Here is a 16,583-nt window from a genome sequence, read left to right on the forward strand (position 1 = left end):
TCATATTTCAACTAGCTATTTTCGTGATGTAGTAGATTGACTGGTTTATACTTCAAGAGGACTGAGGCAATCAAATACAGAAAACCTGTGGACAATTCATAAAAGAGGCCAGCGAGCCAAAATCCAGAGTAACAACCTTTGAAATGAAACGATTTAGTTATACGGTCAGGACCAGCTATCAAAGACTTAGATGAGACCAATATATGAACTGATTGCGAATCCATCACTACGGCTCATTTACAAATTGCTTGGGCAGTATGGAAATGTTGCGAAGCCGTGCAGATGCACAGGGAAGGAAAAGAGAAGAAAGCAGAGTAAGACAGACAAAGGGAACATCCAGCCACTGGAAGAAAGACTCGAGAGGTATTTCGTTTCGGCAGTCAACCGGTCCGAGTCCCGTAAAGCTTCCAAGGTTTTCGTCTTTCTGATTGTCGAACATTCGCGCAAAAGGAATTATACCTATGTCTATAGTGTGAACGCTGAACAGACTACTCACTAGATCATCTTCCTCACTTGTTCAAACAATTAAGGGGACGTGAATTAGATTAAAACAGGTAAAAGAAATTAAGTAAAAAGACAAAACAAACCGGACTTGTAATTTAACCACATTGTAAAACTCGCCTATTGCAAAGGAGAATACGGACCTACACCGGATAAGATCTGAACCAGGAAGAACAAGAAGGCAGATAGAGAAAAGAAGAGGATAAAGAAAAAGAAATAGTGGAAAACAAATGCCATCGACAGTTACATAATCGAAAAGGAAACCACAATGAGAATGATAAGACCGGATACAAAGAAACGCCACTGCAGAGTTGCGTCAAGCAGAAGCCCGAATAGATCAGCGAGACGAGTGGAGGTCGCAAATTCTTGAGCAAAGGTCTCCCCTGGCTGTGAAGGCAAAAAAAGAACCACGGACTAATAATGAAGCTTCTGCTTGCAGTGCGACATCTGACAGGATACAATGAGCTACGTATCAAGACCGATAAAACGGAGTTGTCCAATCAATACCGGGTCACGGTCCCCATACTTTACCCATTTTCCGGTCTCTCCGACCTCGGGAGGCCCGAAGAATGTCAATACGGAAGGTTGCTTAGCACAACCACCTTGGCTGCTCTGTACTCAAGAACTGTCTAGTAGTCTATGGAACCCCTCAATGTCTATATTGAGAAAAGGTAAACCACTGAGTGATGGGGCATCAATTATACGCCCCCAGAATCTTGACTGCCCAGTCTTATTCGATAAGAATAGCACAAAAGACGTCATTGGGAATACCTCCGAAAAATTCCCGACGATCATAGAAGATCGGCAGTAACTAATACCTTTAAAAGCCACCCCGCAGCAGATGGAAAGGCCCCCTAGGCACTCCGTACCTCAGGGTCGGCGTCCAGTCATCATCAAGGGGAAAAGGGGTAATTGAGAAAAGTTCCATTCTTGGTGAATTTCGAAGCTAGAGAAAGTTGAACCCACGCTTTATGAATCACGAAATTGTCAAAAAGATGTTCTGTGAAAGTCGGTGAAAATCAAGTTGCCTGGCCATGAGGTGATGAAAGACATGTTTCAATTTCCCCGGATGATCGACCCTCAAACAAGTTTACCCCATTATAGCCATCAATCAGCTCAATTATATGTGGTATAATCTCCATTTTTTGCTGGTAATTGAGGTTAGTAGTGTCTCACCCGCTTCAACCGAGCTGTTGCAGCATAGTCACCTGAGAGATCATGTATAAAGACTCGTAGCCCCTGGCACCGATTGACTCCGTACTCATCCAAACCAAACCCAAAATGAAATTCTCCCTCGCTGCCATTGCGGGCTTTGCCTGCGCCGTTGCTGCTGCTAAGCTTCCTGCTGCCTTCACCCTCGTCGCCGACGGCGGCTATACTGTCCTCACCGACGGTGGTAAGTCATTAATACTCCCCATCACCAAAATGTACATGAATTAATTCATATTGCAGAGCACCTTTGGATCGGAGCCAACACCACCACTCACGAGATCGCCATTCGTAAGTTTATAAATGGCAAGATTATATTCCGAATCTCATCTAATTCTGTTGTAGTTCGCAGCGGTGCTAATGGTGCCGTCTCATTCACCTCCCAAAACAGTGTCCCAACTGCTTTCCAGAGCCTCTACATCGTGGAAAATTCTGTCTCAGAAGTCGGCCTCACTCGTCCCCATTCTGGTGCCACGCCTAAAGGTGCCACCACTATCGGCTTTAACCAAACTGATAAGGGCTACTTCGCACACAAGGGCGACGCCTGGTTCGCTATCGATGGTTACGGAGAGGACAAGGCCAAGGAAATCTTCTGGTACGGTGCTCACAACGCGGAGTATGCGGCCGCCAACCTTTGGGTCAAGGAGTTCAAGGAATAAGCTAGTGCAGCACTATGTGTACCATAGCAAGTGATTGAATAGTAAGCTAGATGGGTACAGACGCTCAGCAAATTCAAATCTATAAATGATCGAATATAAAATTTCCAAGTCCCTAGACCTCGTCAACTACGTTTTTCTCGCTTTTTCTGCTGGCAGAATTATATTTCCAAATACAGATTTCGACCGGAGATCAAAGACCCAGAGGAAGGATGATTCAGTACATCGGATCTTTGGAATCCTCATATTGTGCTGCCCAGACCTAGAATCATTCTAACTCATAGAGGTCATACGACCGGGCCGAAGAGGTCATTAAATTGCAATAATGGGGCATCTATCTCCGTGAATTGCATTAAACCAGCTAAGCGTGCAATCCTGCTTCTTTTACCTCAGGTCCCATACCCGCTGAACGGTATCGGCAGTCGTGGCAAATAAAGGAATAAACAAAATCAACAATATAATGAGATGTCTATTCAAAAGCTAGAAAAGGTATTCAGCATTCAAAGCTGCCTAGATATTGCCAATAAGATTCTGAATGGTTGTCTCATAATCTTCAGGCTCCCGGCCTAAGATATCCTTCAAAGCCAGAGAAACAGTAGCCGCCTCTCCATTCCTAATAGCTTGCCAGGCAGTGGACCACTCTCTAGAGAGGTCAATACCGTGGTATGTGTGCTTATCCCCAATCTGAGGCAAATCAACATATTGATCGACCGAAATCTCCTTGATTCGAAGCTTTTTTCCGATAGTGCGACCGATAATTTCCACCGTCTCCGTCAGCGATATTTCCCTTTGCCCCGACAGGAGAACTTTCTCGTTGAGATAGCTAAATCTTGTAGGGTTCGTCACGTATGAAACGATTAGCCTAGCAGTTGCTTCGCCGAGATTGTCTTGTTTCACCCACGAGACACCGGGGCCATCACCCGAATGTGGAATTGTGATCTCTTCAACCGGGCTCTTGGGATCAAACCAGGCCGTATATATAGGAAAAGACTCTGAGTAGAGCCCCTCCCGAATGGAAGTATAGGATACTTTATCTTTCTGGGCCGCGAGATAATTTTCGGTCAGAAGATGAGCGCCCATGACATGTGCAACGCTCTCATCGCTTAAGTTACCCGCAAACCCAAGCGATGAATAGAAGATGTGCTTCACGCCACTTGCGATAGCGGCATTGATTGCGAGTTTGTGGGCCTACTCATTCGTCAGTGTCTAATTTAGAATTACCTGTCCAGGAAACTTACCTCAGCCCGATGCTGGACCTCAAACGACGCATACGAAATTAACATCAACACATCCACCCCGTCGAATGCATTGGTCAAAGACGATGGGATATCATAATCGGCTTGTCGAATAGAAGCGCCTTCTCGGCTGCTGGCGACTAGCTTTTCGGGGTGGCGGGCGATTAGCAATAATTGCGAAGCAGGAACAAGTGTTTTTAGATGATTCACAACGCTCGATCCCAGCCCACCAGAGGCGGGGAAGACACCGATGATTGGGCTCATTTTTCTAAAAAATATTACACGTCAGAACCCGATGGTTTAAGAGCGCTGCGGGAGATAGGTATAATTTCTCGGAAAAGCTGACAAGAACGCAATTCCCGAGGTCTCTTATACCATTAACAGTACCTTCCTAGGCTATCTGTGTTTATGAAATTGGTCGTGCTCGCAAGGACTTGGCGGTGTTTGGTTTGATTTTGCTTAGAAATAGGGTGTTCGGTCGGCTGTTGCAAGATCCGAAAAATCGGACGATTACCGGTATCTCCGTCCGAAAAATCAACCTTTGTCGATTATCCTGCCTTGAAATTTATCTAAAGTAGGAGTAGGATATAGCTTTGAATATATTGGAAAAAAAAATCATGAGGGACTTTTATTGGCTTTTGGCACCCTTGGAAGAACTACATTCCAAGGTTTTAAGTTAAACTGGCAAGCTCTGTCGCTTACGGCAGTATTCGATGATACTAGTATGAAACTCATATAATTACCCTTGCGATTACATTCAAGTTTGCTTGTGGCCAAGATATTCATGGATACAGACGCGTACTAGTAGCACGGAAATGGCATTTCCATGTCTAAGAAATTGTGTTCATGAGTAAAACAGGAACTAAAGAATGTGCGCCCCTTTGCTTCATTCAATCATGCTATAAAAAGAGATGAGATGGTATGTATAAACGCCCGCCAAATAAAAAAAATGTTTCTAAGAAGAAAAGCCGTGCTTTCAATTTCACAAGCCTCCTGTTCCGAAGAGCTCCATCTTGATGTTTCCCGATTTGACACCCAAAGCCTCAAGGCTGGCCTTCGTACCATTCATGAATTCCGCAGGTCCACAAACGTAGTACTGTGTTTGGGAGTTATCCAGGAATAACTCATCATTAGCATCTAGTTTGCTCAGATCCACTCGGCCAGCATGGTGGTAATCAACCCCTTGCTTGTTGTCGGCGGAAGGGTGGCTGGTGAAGAAAGTCGCCTGAATATTCGAATTGTCTTTCGCAATGGAGGATATATGATCTTGGAAGGCACGAGCCTTGGAATTTCGAGCACCGTGAATGAAGTGAAGCTTTTGATTTGTGGTTGATGACTTGGCAATCAATGTGTTCAGAATTGAGGTCATGGGGGTGAGGCCGACACCAGCAGAAATCAAAACGACAGGCTGGTTTTCCTCGCTTGAGGAGTAGAAGAAATCGCCACAGGGATGGGAGACTTTGACTAAATCGCCCTTCTTTTTGGTCTCGTGAAGCAGGTTGGAAACGTAGCCAGGGTGAGTTGACGCACCGGGCTCGCTCGCTTTCAAGCCGATTTCCTTCTTCACACTGATGCGATAATAGTTAGGGGATGGTTTGTCGCTGAGTGAGTACTGGCGAGGCTGATCATGTTGCAGCTCGTCAATATGAACCTTGACCGAAATGTACTGGCCTGGCTGAAACGCAGGCAGCGGCTTGCCATCAACGGGAGCCAGGTAGAAAGAAGTTATCTCGTCGGATTCCTTGACCTTGTCGACAATCTTGAAGTCGCGCCAGTCTGTCCATCCTTCGTTTTGTTGGTAGATTTGCTTCTCGCGGCCGATCATGATATCTGCTAGCTGCCAGTAAGCAGCTGCCCAGGCGTCCTTGATCTCTGGAGTGAGAGCGTCTCCAAGAACCTCGCCCATGGCTTCGATCAAGTATTTCCCAACGATTTCGTAGTGTTCGGGTTCAATGTAGAGAGAAGCGTGTTTGTTGCAAATTAGCTCCACGGCAGGGCCCAATGCGGCCAAGTTGTCGATGTTCGAGGCATAGGCAAATAGGGCACCCGCTAGAGCACGAGGCTGATGCCCGTTGGTCTGATTGGGCATGTTGAAGACGTTTTTCAGCTCGGGGTGTGCGTCCAACATGTTCTTGTAAAAAACAGTCGTGATGGTCTTGCCATGCTCCACCAGGACAGGAACTGTCGCTTTGATGAGCTGCATTTGGTCTGGCCGCAAACCGGAAACGGAACCCATGGTGAAGAGTGTGGGTTATCTGATGAGAGAGAAATGAGGTCCGTCGAGGGGAAATGTGGTATAGATCTTGAATAGTACAACAAAGATCTATGTACTGCTGTGATCAAAGTTAATGTACATGGAATTTTCTTGCCGTGGACCGGAAAAGCACCAGGTATTTATTCTACTCGTTATATTATGAGCCAATTCAAATTTGCAAACACATGACCCATCTTCGGCCGGATGCAAAATCTAGAAATGTCGAGATGGTGTACCTGGCCGGTTTCTGCGGTTAAAACGGGAGGATAACGGATTGTCCCGCATCTCCGCGGAGGTTGACCAAATCCCGAAATCTGAGTGGTTGACTTGTACAATTGAAATCAAATTATTTAACCACGGTGTGCTGGTGCTCCGCCCACTGGAGTTTTTTCGGCGCTATCTTCAGAGGAGATGTAAGTGTTTGCGAAAATCCGACCAATGCTTCAAGAGATAATTAATTCAATTGTTAAGTATGACATAGAGCGGGGCCTTGCTACTGCAACTTCTATAATAGTCGTCTTTAAATCGCCGATCTCCCTTGACAGATAGCAGGCTCCCGCCAATTAGAGTCACACAAAAGTAGAAGAATCCTCCGTTGACCATGGAGTGAGTACTATGATCGGGGCTTGCGCAGTTCGTCCCGAGTTCTACGCCGCCACGTCGCTTAGCTCTGTTTATCCACCGATTTTATCCCTTAGGTCTGGTCACGCGCCGGTCTCCAATCCCGACCGAATCAGCCCACACGAGAACGTGTAGGAACGGCCCCACCTGTGCCGAAGTCCCCCGACGCAGATTTGTCTTCTAATCAAGATATTTTTAAAGATGAACTGACCAATCTGTCGCACCTCACTTTTTTTTGGATAAAAACCGCATAATCTAGCGGGGCATAATATGAGTTCGCATAATGCTACATCATTGCCAAGAACCCTACAATTGGCTTCCAAGGTTCAAGTTCGTGTGAGAGGGGTTCTTACCTAGGCATTAACTTGCAGAACAGATTAGTTTTTGTCCAGGGTTTGCGCACTGCTATTCAATACCAAAGTAGTAACTTATGGTGTGGACATTGGGAATCGAGTTGATACTGAATATTTGAATTTCACAATACTCTCTAGACAGCCTTTATGGTCGACGGGAAAAGCATAGGCAAGCGCTCAAAAATGACAAAAGTCACCTGGGCATTTGACCTCAGTTTCATCCCGTGAAATGAAATTGACGGTTTGCATAAATAAGAGAGCTGCATATCGCTTCTGGCAAGATTTTTCAATATGCAGTCCCCCAAAACTAAGAAGAAATGTGCGAATCACGAAGGTATTTCTTATTGGGGAAGAGCTAAAACCCTCAGAATCCGATCGTTTGTCAACCATTCTATCATGGGTCATGATATTAGGTCTCACCTGAATGCATCGTAATCTTAGCGCAAGTCATGTAATGCACAACGACGATGATTCATTCAATTCCAGTACTTGAATCATATCAAGTGGGCAAAATATGGAGGTTGACTTTTAATCGCCACCTTTCAACCGGATTTCAACCTTATTGGTGTTTCGGGAACTCTCGAATCTGATTAATAGCCCAGAAGGTCAAGCTGGAGGCCGTTATGTTCCAGAAATTAAGTATCCGTATCTTACACGTTAAGCGTGATAAAGACACTGATCAATATCACCAGACTAGATAATTTTCCATACTCCCTAGGAAATACATTCCATCGATGAGATACCAGTCGGAATTTCACCTGTCCGTCAATTCTAATCCAAAAAAAATCTTCAAGAACTAAAGTTTCATAGAGTACTAGCTGAACTCTACGGAGTACATCTCGTGAAATTAAACTTCAAATGTAACACCCCCATAAATGCCCAGGTGAGCAATCTCTATGAGACCTAGATGATAGGGATGCGTGGGATAGGATATGTTGATTTATCCACTGTCCAATCAGAGCGGTTACCGATCTTTATAGAGCCGATCTTTGTGTGGAACCCCATTCAAAGTGTCAGATTGTGTTCTAGACAATGCCGGAACATCCGTTTGCGGACACTCGGAAGCGCCCGTTTTGACATATGGCTTGGCTTGACCCCCATAAACATGGTACACATCAAATTATTGACCTCACCATTGTTGAATGTCTGAATTATTATCTTAGGTGCTTGAAAGTGCGTCTTTCTAAAATAGGTAAAATGGCCCGGCGAGCAAGACTGCCCTGGCTATTACTTCGATGCTTAGCGACTCGGACGAACTCGCTCACACCCTGCGCCAAGATCCGGTCGATGATGAATGGACCAAGACTACACTTGGAGAGCCTGCTATAGTGACGTCTGAGATAGCTTGTCGTGTTTGGATAAATATCTCGTCACAGGGACGTTTGACACAGAATTGGTCGTCTGGACTTTTTGAAGATTTAATACCTTCAAGTATCTTAATTCTCGACCCGAATCGATTCTATTAATTAGTTGAAATCATCACCCCAAGATGATCTTTCACAAACGTGCGCCATCTGGAGCTTCTACTCTGGGCGGCCCGCCGGGGCCCGGTGGCCGTGGCCAGCTTCCCATGTTGCAAATGCCCGATAGGATGCGCTATAACCTGCTTTGCGTGGTGGGCGAGTTCGTTGGAACGTTTTTGTTCTTGTTCTTTTCGTTCGCCGGAACGCAAGTGTCTAATACACCAATGCCTCCGCCTGGCTCCTACCCAAATACTTCGAATCTTCTCTACTCGGCTCTTTCTTTCGGCTTCGCTTTGACTGTCAATGTTTGGGCATTCTTCCGTGTGACTGGCGGTCTATTCAATCCAGCGGTACGATGTGGAACGCCTCTCTGAATATTTCGGAATGCTAATTCCAGCAAGGTGACGCTAGCTCTTTGTCTCACTGGTGGACTGCCTCCAATGCGTGGTCTATTTGTGTTCCCTGCACAGTTGGTCGGCGGTATTGCCGCAGCAGGTGTCGTTAGCGCTCTCTTTCCAGGCCCATTGAACTGTGCCACCAGATTGGGCGGTGGTGCCTCTATCGTACAGGGTCTTTTCATTGAGATGTTCCTCACTGCCCAATTGGTCTTGGTAATCATTATGTTGGCTGTGGTCAAGCACAAGTCCACATATCTTGCCCCCGTCGGCATTGGTCTCACATTCTTCGTCGCAGAATTGATCGGTACGCATGACTCGAATTTAGACTCAATGTGTGAACTAACATTAATCGATCCCTAGGTGACTACTATACCGGCGGTTCTTTGAATCCCGCACGCTCGTTAGGCCCCGATGTGATCAACCGTAGCTTCCCCGGGTATCACTGGATTTACTGGGTTGGACCTCTCCTCGGATCGCTCCTTGCCTCTGGCTTCTACCACCTCCTGTGTTTCGTCCGTTGGGAAAATATCAACCCTGGCCAAGACTACAATGAATGGGAAGTCAAGGCCGGCAAGAGTGAATCCTCGGCAGCATCGGAGCACACTGTCACGGATGGCCTGCATCATCACCCTGAGGATGAGGTACGACACCACTTGCCTGTCCATCAGCAGGTGCCTCCTGAGCAGCAGGTTTGAGATATAACCCAAGCACCATGGCATGAACTTTAAGGATATTCGGTTTTAAGGGTGAAACCTTGTAAAGTCTCCAAATGTTGTAGGGGTTAACTACTACTGGTGGTGGTTCCTGATCCCTGACTGGCCACTATTCAGACTGTCCATTACACTTATTGGATGGTATTAATATCTTGGAATCTTAATTTTGGAACTCCAGGCATACGTGAAATATTGAGCTTTATCTATGTAACATAATGCCAATATAATGATATTTGAGTGAAATTATTATCGATTCTCAAGGCTAGATTTCCCCGGGCAATGAGTTGAGAGTTGAGAGTTGAGAGTTGAGGACTTGAGAAAACGGGCCAAGTCAAAATGCACGGAAAAACTGTATTTCGTTTTCAAAGAGAAAACTCTTATCGATTTTCCTGCGCTGGTTTGCAAGTTTTTTTTGCCAATAGGAATTTCAATAGAGTCATTGTTAGAGAAAATTGCATCTATTCTAGCTGCAGATCACCCGGGCGACCCAGTCAGCTGCGGGGCCAGTTCGAAGGACCACGATCCGGTTAAACTCACCCATATCAATGATCAGGTAACATCTTGCAATTTGACAGAGAATTAGATAGCACATGCATAGGGCAAAGATACTAAAAAACGGAACATTTACATCAACTCCGTACTCGGTACTGTTCCACAGATCTTCAGGCTAGGAACGACGCGATCAGAAAAGGGGGTGGAATTTGGCTGCTTACTCGGGCTAACTTGAAGGGCTCCACCAATCAATGCAGCGTCGATTTACGACGCAAGGATCGAAGACTCAAGAATGAGTTTTCTCAAGCCGCCTACACAGCAGCCCCTGCATAGTAAGCTTATCAGACAGTATTACCTTCACGAAAACGGAAAATCAACAAACGCCTTCTGCACGCCTGCTGCCGAAGAAGCCAATCGTGATATTGCTACTCCGTACTCCGTACTCCGTACACTTGCTGGTAAAGGATTCAACGCAGCGATCCACCTGCCAGCGATTGCAGATCCACCTGGAAATCTTTCTAGCCCTGTCAGGTCCGCCTGCAAGCACGCCCAGACCAGATCGGAGCCTTGTGTGACCCCGCGTGCACTTCTAAAACTCTTAAAGAGCTCCCCCGCCATGCAGCCCGAGTGTTTACGCTTCGATCTTGTTTAGGTCACTTTGCTATACCTTCGAAGACTAAGATGAGGGACGCGGAGGCCATGACCTTCTCCGGGACACCGGGTCTAGCGGACACCGGAGATTCGCAACTCCTGGGTGAGTTTTCACAAACGTGTCAATATGCCGGTATGCGTGAATTGCAAGCTGACGGGCACGCGCTCAGCGAAAATGGGCTACAAACAGGAACTTAAGAGGCAGTATTCGACTCCACAGGTATTTGCGGTCGCGTTTAGTATAATGGGATTAGTTCCTTCAATTGCGTCAACCCTTGCGTTTTCGCTGCCAGCAGGACCTGTCGGTATGGTTTGGGGGTGGTTCACAGCAAGCATTTTTATTCTTCTGGTTGGGCTGGCAATGGTATGACCATCTTACAGCTCGCCCAACATCAATGTGCGACTGTCTTGACTTACTCCTCTCCAGGCCGATCTTGCATCTGCGATGCCAACCGCGGGAGGTCTATACTGGTGGACCCATTATTTTGCCGGCGAGAAATACAAGAATCCACTGAGCTTCTTGATCGGATACAGCAACACGCTCGGTCTTATTGGTGGAATCTGTTCGGTCGATTATACACTTGCGCTCATGATTCTTTCCTGTGTCTCAATTTCCCGCGATGATGGATGGTCCGCGTCACGAGGCGTGATTTACGCCGTCTACGTGGGCTTGATTCTCTTGCATGGAATCTGTGCTGCGTTTTCCGGTCGCATTATGCCCAAGATTCAAACTGCGTGTATCTATATCAATGTCTCATTGGTCATCGCGACCGTGATTGCCCTTCCGGTTGGAAAAGTCACACGTGGTGAAGTGCTCAATCCTGGAAGCTATGTTTTTCAACACGTCGACAATGAGACTGGATGGCCTACCGGTTGGGCATTCATGCTTGCATGGCTCGCACCTATCTGGTCTATCGGCTCCTTTGATTCCTGTGTGCATATGAGTGAAGAGGCGATGCATGCAGCCAAAGCAGTGCCCCTGGGGATTATCTGGTCGGCTGGTTCTGCATGTGTACTTGGATTTCTCACATTATCTGTCATGGCTGCGACAATGGATCAGAACGTGACCAATACAATAAACTCGAAGTTTGGACAACCAATGGCACAGGTAAATTGTTGCAATTTTGTTCGATCGCGCATTGGCTAATTCGACTTGCAGATTTACTACGATGCTCTGGGCAAAGATGGCGCTTTGGGCTTCATGATTGTACTTTGTTTGATACAATTTCTCATTGGACTCAGTTTGGTAAGTCTACCCCCTCCAATATCATTCCCCTAAGCCATACTAACAATCTAGATTGTCGCGGCCTCTCGCCAGGCATGGGCATTTTCACGAGATGGCGCCCTTCCATTTTCGAACTTCTTTCGCTATATCAGCAAACGCATTCACTACCAGCCTGTGCGAGTGATTGGTGGATTAGTGGTGATAAGCCTCATCCTGGGCCTCCTATGTCTGATCAACAATGCTGCAACAAACGCTTTATTCTCCCTCTTTGTCGCAAGCAATTACTTGTCCTGGGGAACTCCAATCTTCTGCCGTCTTGTCTGGGGCCAAGAACGGTTCTACCCAGGCGAGTTTTATACCGGTCGTCTTAGCAAGCCCATTGCGTGGATTGCAGTTGTCTACCTCTTGTTCGGTGTTGTGCTCTCCATGTTTCCAACCGGCGGTCCCAATCCTTCGCGTGAGTTCATTCTACTTGCGCAGCTATCAATCTTGGGCAATTTGACTAATTCTCGTCGCAGCGGCGGATATGAATTACACAGTTGTAATAAATGGGTTCGTGTGGGCTGGGTGTATGGCTTACTATTTCTTGTTTGCGCGACACTGGTTTGCTGGCCCACGCATGACAGTCGACGATAACAACTCTTCAATTTCAGAGATTGGCGCCTCCAATTCAGTAGTCTCAAGCGGAGGGCCAACATATGCGAAGGAAGAGTGACCGTTCGATTCCTGTGGTTTTAGAGACTTCCTTGGACTTGTTCTATACCCTTTTTCGCGCAGCGTCAGGTCCAATCATATAGCCGTTTAATTCACGTATCGCTATGCAAAACTTAAGCCGCCAGGATGAATTGGCTTGTTCAAGCTTCTTTCTCGCCAACCACCCCATAACTGAACGCCGATCTTCGCTAAAAATAGCCCGAAATATGACGTTGCAACCCCACAGTCATCAGGGACACGGAGCTCACCCCGTCTTCTCCAATCCCCCGCTCCACGATCGCGACACGTTAACATCCATGCAGCTTTCGTCGGATTCCCGCCATCGAACTGTTGAATATGAGCCAAGAGCATGAATCTCCCGGTGAGATAGAGGACACCGACAGCTTCGAATTCACCCAACCACCCGAGGAGAGCGGGCCGCTCCAACGAGTGACTGACAACCCACGAAATGTGCAATGGAAGCCTTCATCGAGAACTGTGGAAGAGACACTTGCAGAGGGTCTTTCGAATGAAGATCTTTGGATGTTGATTCGGCGATTCAATAAGGTAAGGCTTGGCCCTGCGGAAGTCGTTCTTCTGGACTGACATGTGAAGCAAATCTTACATGTGAAAGCTGTACCGGGCGCGAATCTGGATCTGGACCTGAATCGGGCGGAAAATGAGGTATATCCTCCGGAAAAGCTTCGGATGACACTTGAAAGATTTTATATATCTGTGGTTGTCGGGTTGATTGAATTCTTTCGACATGTTGGGAGATTGCGGTCGTGGAAAGAGCCCGTCCGCACTGCGGTCTTTTGCGGTGTAAATTGTTTCTCTCCTGCTTGACAGCACTCTATACTAACCTTGGAACTTATAAACAGGTCTACTTCGCATCCTGGGCGGCTGACCTCCTAATCCCGATGACAACGAGCCTACTCATTGCGCTGATAATGTTTCCTCCGATTCGGCCGCTCCTATTCCCCGTTCTTCCAACGCAGCCACCAAGAGACAATTCGACTTCAAACACGCCGGGAAACGAACAACAGGAATCCCAAGACAGCTTGACCGGTGTTCCGGAGAATCACAAGGGAGAGACTGCCGAGCAAGAAGCCAAAGTGCTGCTGGATAGCTTTGCGACGATGGCCGTCGAGGGTGCTGCTGGGAAATTCGGATATCCTCTTGACGAAGAGACTGCGGAGGGTTCTACTGCACTTATTGCAGCAGCACCGGCTGATATCACGCCTGACACACCCGAAGCAGCCGCGGAGAAATCTGCAGAAGAAAAGACCAAAAAGCCCATGAAGAAGAAGGTATCCCAAGGAATGGATAAAGCCATGCGAGTGGTCAGTGATATCACTGATATCTATGAAAGATTTGCCAAGTGAGTTCTCCAGACTCAAGAAAAAATGAGAAAGTTTGTATTAATAGGATTGCAGTATTCTTTCTCCTACTCCACCATTCTATCTCATTTCAACACGCCTCCGCATCTCAGGTATCTTGAGCATCGTGTGTCTCGTCGCCCCATTCGCATCCAGTTATTGGATCATCAAACTTGTCGGATTCGCTCTAGGATTCGCCTTCTTCGGTGCACCGGCTTTCACCTACACGACGGATCTTCTCAACCGCAAATTTCCAGACTGGAAGGAGCAGCTCGATATCAACATGTATGCCCACTAATCAACCCATCATTTGCAAAGCGACTCCTCTAACACTATCATGGCATAGGACACTTCTGAAAGGAGTACCCACAAACGCCCAACTAACCTTAACACTCCTCCGAATCGGTGAAATCAATTCATCACCTCTCCCACCACCACCAACAACCGAGGACAGTGAGCCCGCATGGCCAATCAAGCGCAAGAAGTCCAAGGCAGTGACCATTCCCCAAACAGGCGACTTGGCTAGCGTTTCAACCGACTCAAGCACCAACCTATCATCCGAGAGCCTCGCCGCATCAAAACCCAAAAAGCGAACGATCTTCAAAATCCTCAAGTTCTTCCGCCGCACAATCGCAACCGCAATTCGCGGCCACGTTGCCTTCGACCGAGCAATGGCAATAGCAGGATCAGCACACACAAAGAATCTCCTAGGCATGCTCCAAAACCATCGCTTCTCCGGCACACCATACGGGCCATTGAAATTTGATGCAAAGTTCGAGCGCAAGCGCGGGGCAGCCGTTATCGATTCCACCAAGGAACCGCCCATTTTATACTTCACGACGTATCAATCAGCCGGATTGGAAGATCTGAGCATTGAAGCGCGGAAGAAGGGATCCGTTCTGTTTCAGATTCCAGTCACGGAGATCCAGGAGGTGCGGAAGACGGAAGGATTGGGGTGGAAGGGCAAGTTGATTGTTGAATTGACGGCTGGTAGTAAAGAGGCTGCCGATGGAATGGTCGTGGTCGGCAAGGAGATCGGGCAATCGTTCCATCTTACGGGTATGAGGTCTCGGAATCAGTTGTTCAATCGATTGGTTGCAATTGATGCGCAGTTTTGGGAGAGCCGGTGATAAAATTCCAAGGTTGGAATGGATTCTGAACTCCGAGTCTCTAGGCATAGGATGTCTAAGACCACCTGGGCAGCCATGGTTGAAGGCTCATGTGCCCACATGGCAGCCTGCAACTTCAAGTTCAAGTTGAACTTGAATTTTGGAATGTACACGATTTTGCTTACTAGTACATGTGATAGAATTGCCTAGGTACAATACGACCAGTATTCGAATGGAAACCAATTGAAAGAAAATGTTCAAGTTCATAATTCAAAAGTATTGACAGGTATATATACAGTTCAGAACGCCGGTATTAACCCATGCCGGCAAGAATGCACGGTAAGATATTTTAGGGTAAACCAATGAAGGAAAGTCGTGAAAGAGAAGCCATATCCGTACCCGAGTATTCATGCCAGAAACCCGAATCCAAAAATCATACATTCAGGGATAACTCCTTTACAGAGCAACCATAACACCGAGAATACCAGCCATACCGGCAGCAGCGGCGTTCATATTATATCCAGCGACGGCAGCGTTGGAAGTGGTAGGGCTGGCAGATTCGGAGCCAGTGGTGGAAGCACCGGTGTTGGTGGCCGTGGAGGCGCGGGAGGTAATAGTGGAAGCGCCGGTGGTCTTCTCGCCATCGGAGTTGGTGGAAGTGAAGGTAGAGACCCAAGCGGAGGCCTTACTGGCAGCGTCAGAGCCAACGGATTCAGCACCCGAAACGATCGAGGTAACGTGGCTCTCAACAGCGGTGGCGATGGAGGCAGCCTCGCCGGTCAGAGTGGACAGAGCAGCACTACCGCCAGTCTCGAAGGCATGGCCGATGGAGGTAGCTTCCGCAGCGGCATCCGAGCCAATGGACTCACCCGCGCTCTTGGCGGAGGTGGCAATACCCTCGGCCTGGGAGACAATGGAGTCGACATCGATGTCGGGGGTGGCCATGGCAGCGGTGGCCAGGAAAAGGGCGGAGGCAATGGCAGTGAACTTCATTTTGGAGGTGGTGGAAGGGAGATGAAGTTGAGATATGTTCTTCGAAGTGGTTTGTTGTTGGGGATGGATTTTGGATATAGGGCTGGCTAGGCAGTAGATAGGACGAGAATAATAAGTTTTGGTTCGGGGAGACCCAGGGGTTCTTTATAGTGTCGATCGGAGCATTCAATTTTCCCCTAGATAAACATAGTAACTACGATGGGCAAACAAAACTGGGGTCAAGGCATCAGGGTCCGCAGTTGTGGCAGTGGCAATGACGCCGTTTAGGGGGGAAGAACGGAGAACAGAAAGAAATGGGGCCAAGGCTTACGGCCGATCAGTGGAATTGAAGCGAAAAGTGCAATTTTGGAAAGCAAATCATCATTTAATAGCTCCACTTGGGCTGAGCAGGCGGATGATGATTCGTTTGAACCGTTGTCCGCCCCCATTGTTGACGGTTTAGTGAGAGATCTTCGAGGAACAGCGGCACATGAGGCTATTTGCTGCGACGGGCTGCATGAGTTGTATAGCCGAAGTGATGCTTATTTCTGAGCTGGGCTCTACAGTACTGGATCGTGCTGTGATATGCTGCATGCTGGAAAATGGGGTCGGGATTTGGCACAGCCTACTCCGTACACTGAATTAGAAACAAATATGGT

At 47.4% G+C, this 16,583-nt stretch overlaps 8 protein-coding genes across 8 annotated transcripts; 5 read left to right on the forward strand and 3 right to left on the reverse strand.

The window, feature by feature from the left end:
* Nucleotides 1–1,782: 1,782 nt before the first annotated feature.
* N7533_000111 (uncharacterized protein) lies at nt 1,783–2,369 on the forward strand (the record flags this gene model as incomplete). Its single annotated transcript, XM_057096761.1, has 3 exons — nt 1,783–1,897; nt 1,954–2,001; nt 2,056–2,369. 3 exons carry the CDS (start codon nt 1,783–1,785, stop codon nt 2,367–2,369), a joined length of 477 nt encoding a protein of 158 aa, XP_056965254.1.
* A 507-nt stretch (nt 2,370–2,876) lies between these two features.
* On the reverse strand, nt 2,877–3,865 carry N7533_000112 (uncharacterized protein; the record flags this gene model as incomplete). The annotated part of the gene is made up of 2 exons (XM_057096762.1): nt 2,877–3,554; nt 3,605–3,865. 2 exons carry the CDS (start codon nt 3,863–3,865, stop codon nt 2,877–2,879), a joined length of 939 nt encoding a protein of 312 aa, XP_056965255.1.
* Nucleotides 3,866–4,583: 718 nt separating this feature from the next.
* Nucleotides 4,584–5,837, reverse strand: fhpA (flavohemoprotein; the record flags this gene model as incomplete). Its single annotated transcript, XM_057096763.1, has 1 exon — nt 4,584–5,837. One exon carries the CDS (start codon nt 5,835–5,837, stop codon nt 4,584–4,586), a length of 1,254 nt encoding a protein of 417 aa, XP_056965256.1.
* Nucleotides 5,838–8,318: 2,481 nt separating this feature from the next.
* Nucleotides 8,319–9,385, forward strand: N7533_000114 (uncharacterized protein; the record flags this gene model as incomplete). Its single annotated transcript, XM_057096764.1, has 3 exons — nt 8,319–8,642; nt 8,694–8,994; nt 9,051–9,385. 3 exons carry the CDS (start codon nt 8,319–8,321, stop codon nt 9,383–9,385), a joined length of 960 nt encoding a protein of 319 aa, XP_056965257.1.
* Nucleotides 9,386–10,991: 1,606 nt separating this feature from the next.
* Nucleotides 10,992–12,486, forward strand: N7533_000115 (putative GABA permease (Uga4); the record flags this gene model as incomplete). The annotated part of the gene is made up of 3 exons (XM_057096765.1): nt 10,992–11,558; nt 11,844–12,228; nt 12,290–12,486. 3 exons carry the CDS (start codon nt 10,992–10,994, stop codon nt 12,484–12,486), a joined length of 1,149 nt encoding a protein of 382 aa, XP_056965258.1.
* Nucleotides 12,487–12,821: 335 nt separating this feature from the next.
* N7533_000116 (uncharacterized protein) lies at nt 12,822–13,070 on the forward strand (the record flags this gene model as incomplete). Its single annotated transcript, XM_057096766.1, has 1 exon — nt 12,822–13,070. One exon carries the CDS (start codon nt 12,822–12,824, stop codon nt 13,068–13,070), a length of 249 nt encoding a protein of 82 aa, XP_056965259.1.
* A 344-nt stretch (nt 13,071–13,414) lies between these two features.
* N7533_000117 (uncharacterized protein) lies at nt 13,415–14,973 on the forward strand (the record flags this gene model as incomplete). Its single annotated transcript, XM_057096767.1, has 3 exons — nt 13,415–13,807; nt 13,893–14,128; nt 14,190–14,973. 3 exons carry the CDS (start codon nt 13,415–13,417, stop codon nt 14,971–14,973), a joined length of 1,413 nt encoding a protein of 470 aa, XP_056965260.1.
* Nucleotides 14,974–15,408: 435 nt separating this feature from the next.
* N7533_000118 (putative GPI anchored protein) lies at nt 15,409–15,945 on the reverse strand (the record flags this gene model as incomplete). Its single annotated transcript, XM_057096768.1, has 1 exon — nt 15,409–15,945. The coding sequence occupies one exon, from the start codon at nt 15,943–15,945 to the stop codon at nt 15,409–15,411; it is 537 nt and encodes a 178-aa protein (XP_056965261.1).
* Between the last annotated feature and the right edge of the window lie 638 nt (nt 15,946–16,583).

The sequence above is a fragment of the Penicillium manginii genome, assembly GCF_028828005.1.
Source record: "Penicillium manginii strain IBT 31320 chromosome Unknown utg000001l:1.0-3466041.0:1.0-3467806.0, whole genome shotgun sequence".
NCBI lineage: Eukaryota > Fungi > Ascomycota > Eurotiomycetes > Eurotiales > Aspergillaceae > Penicillium > Penicillium manginii.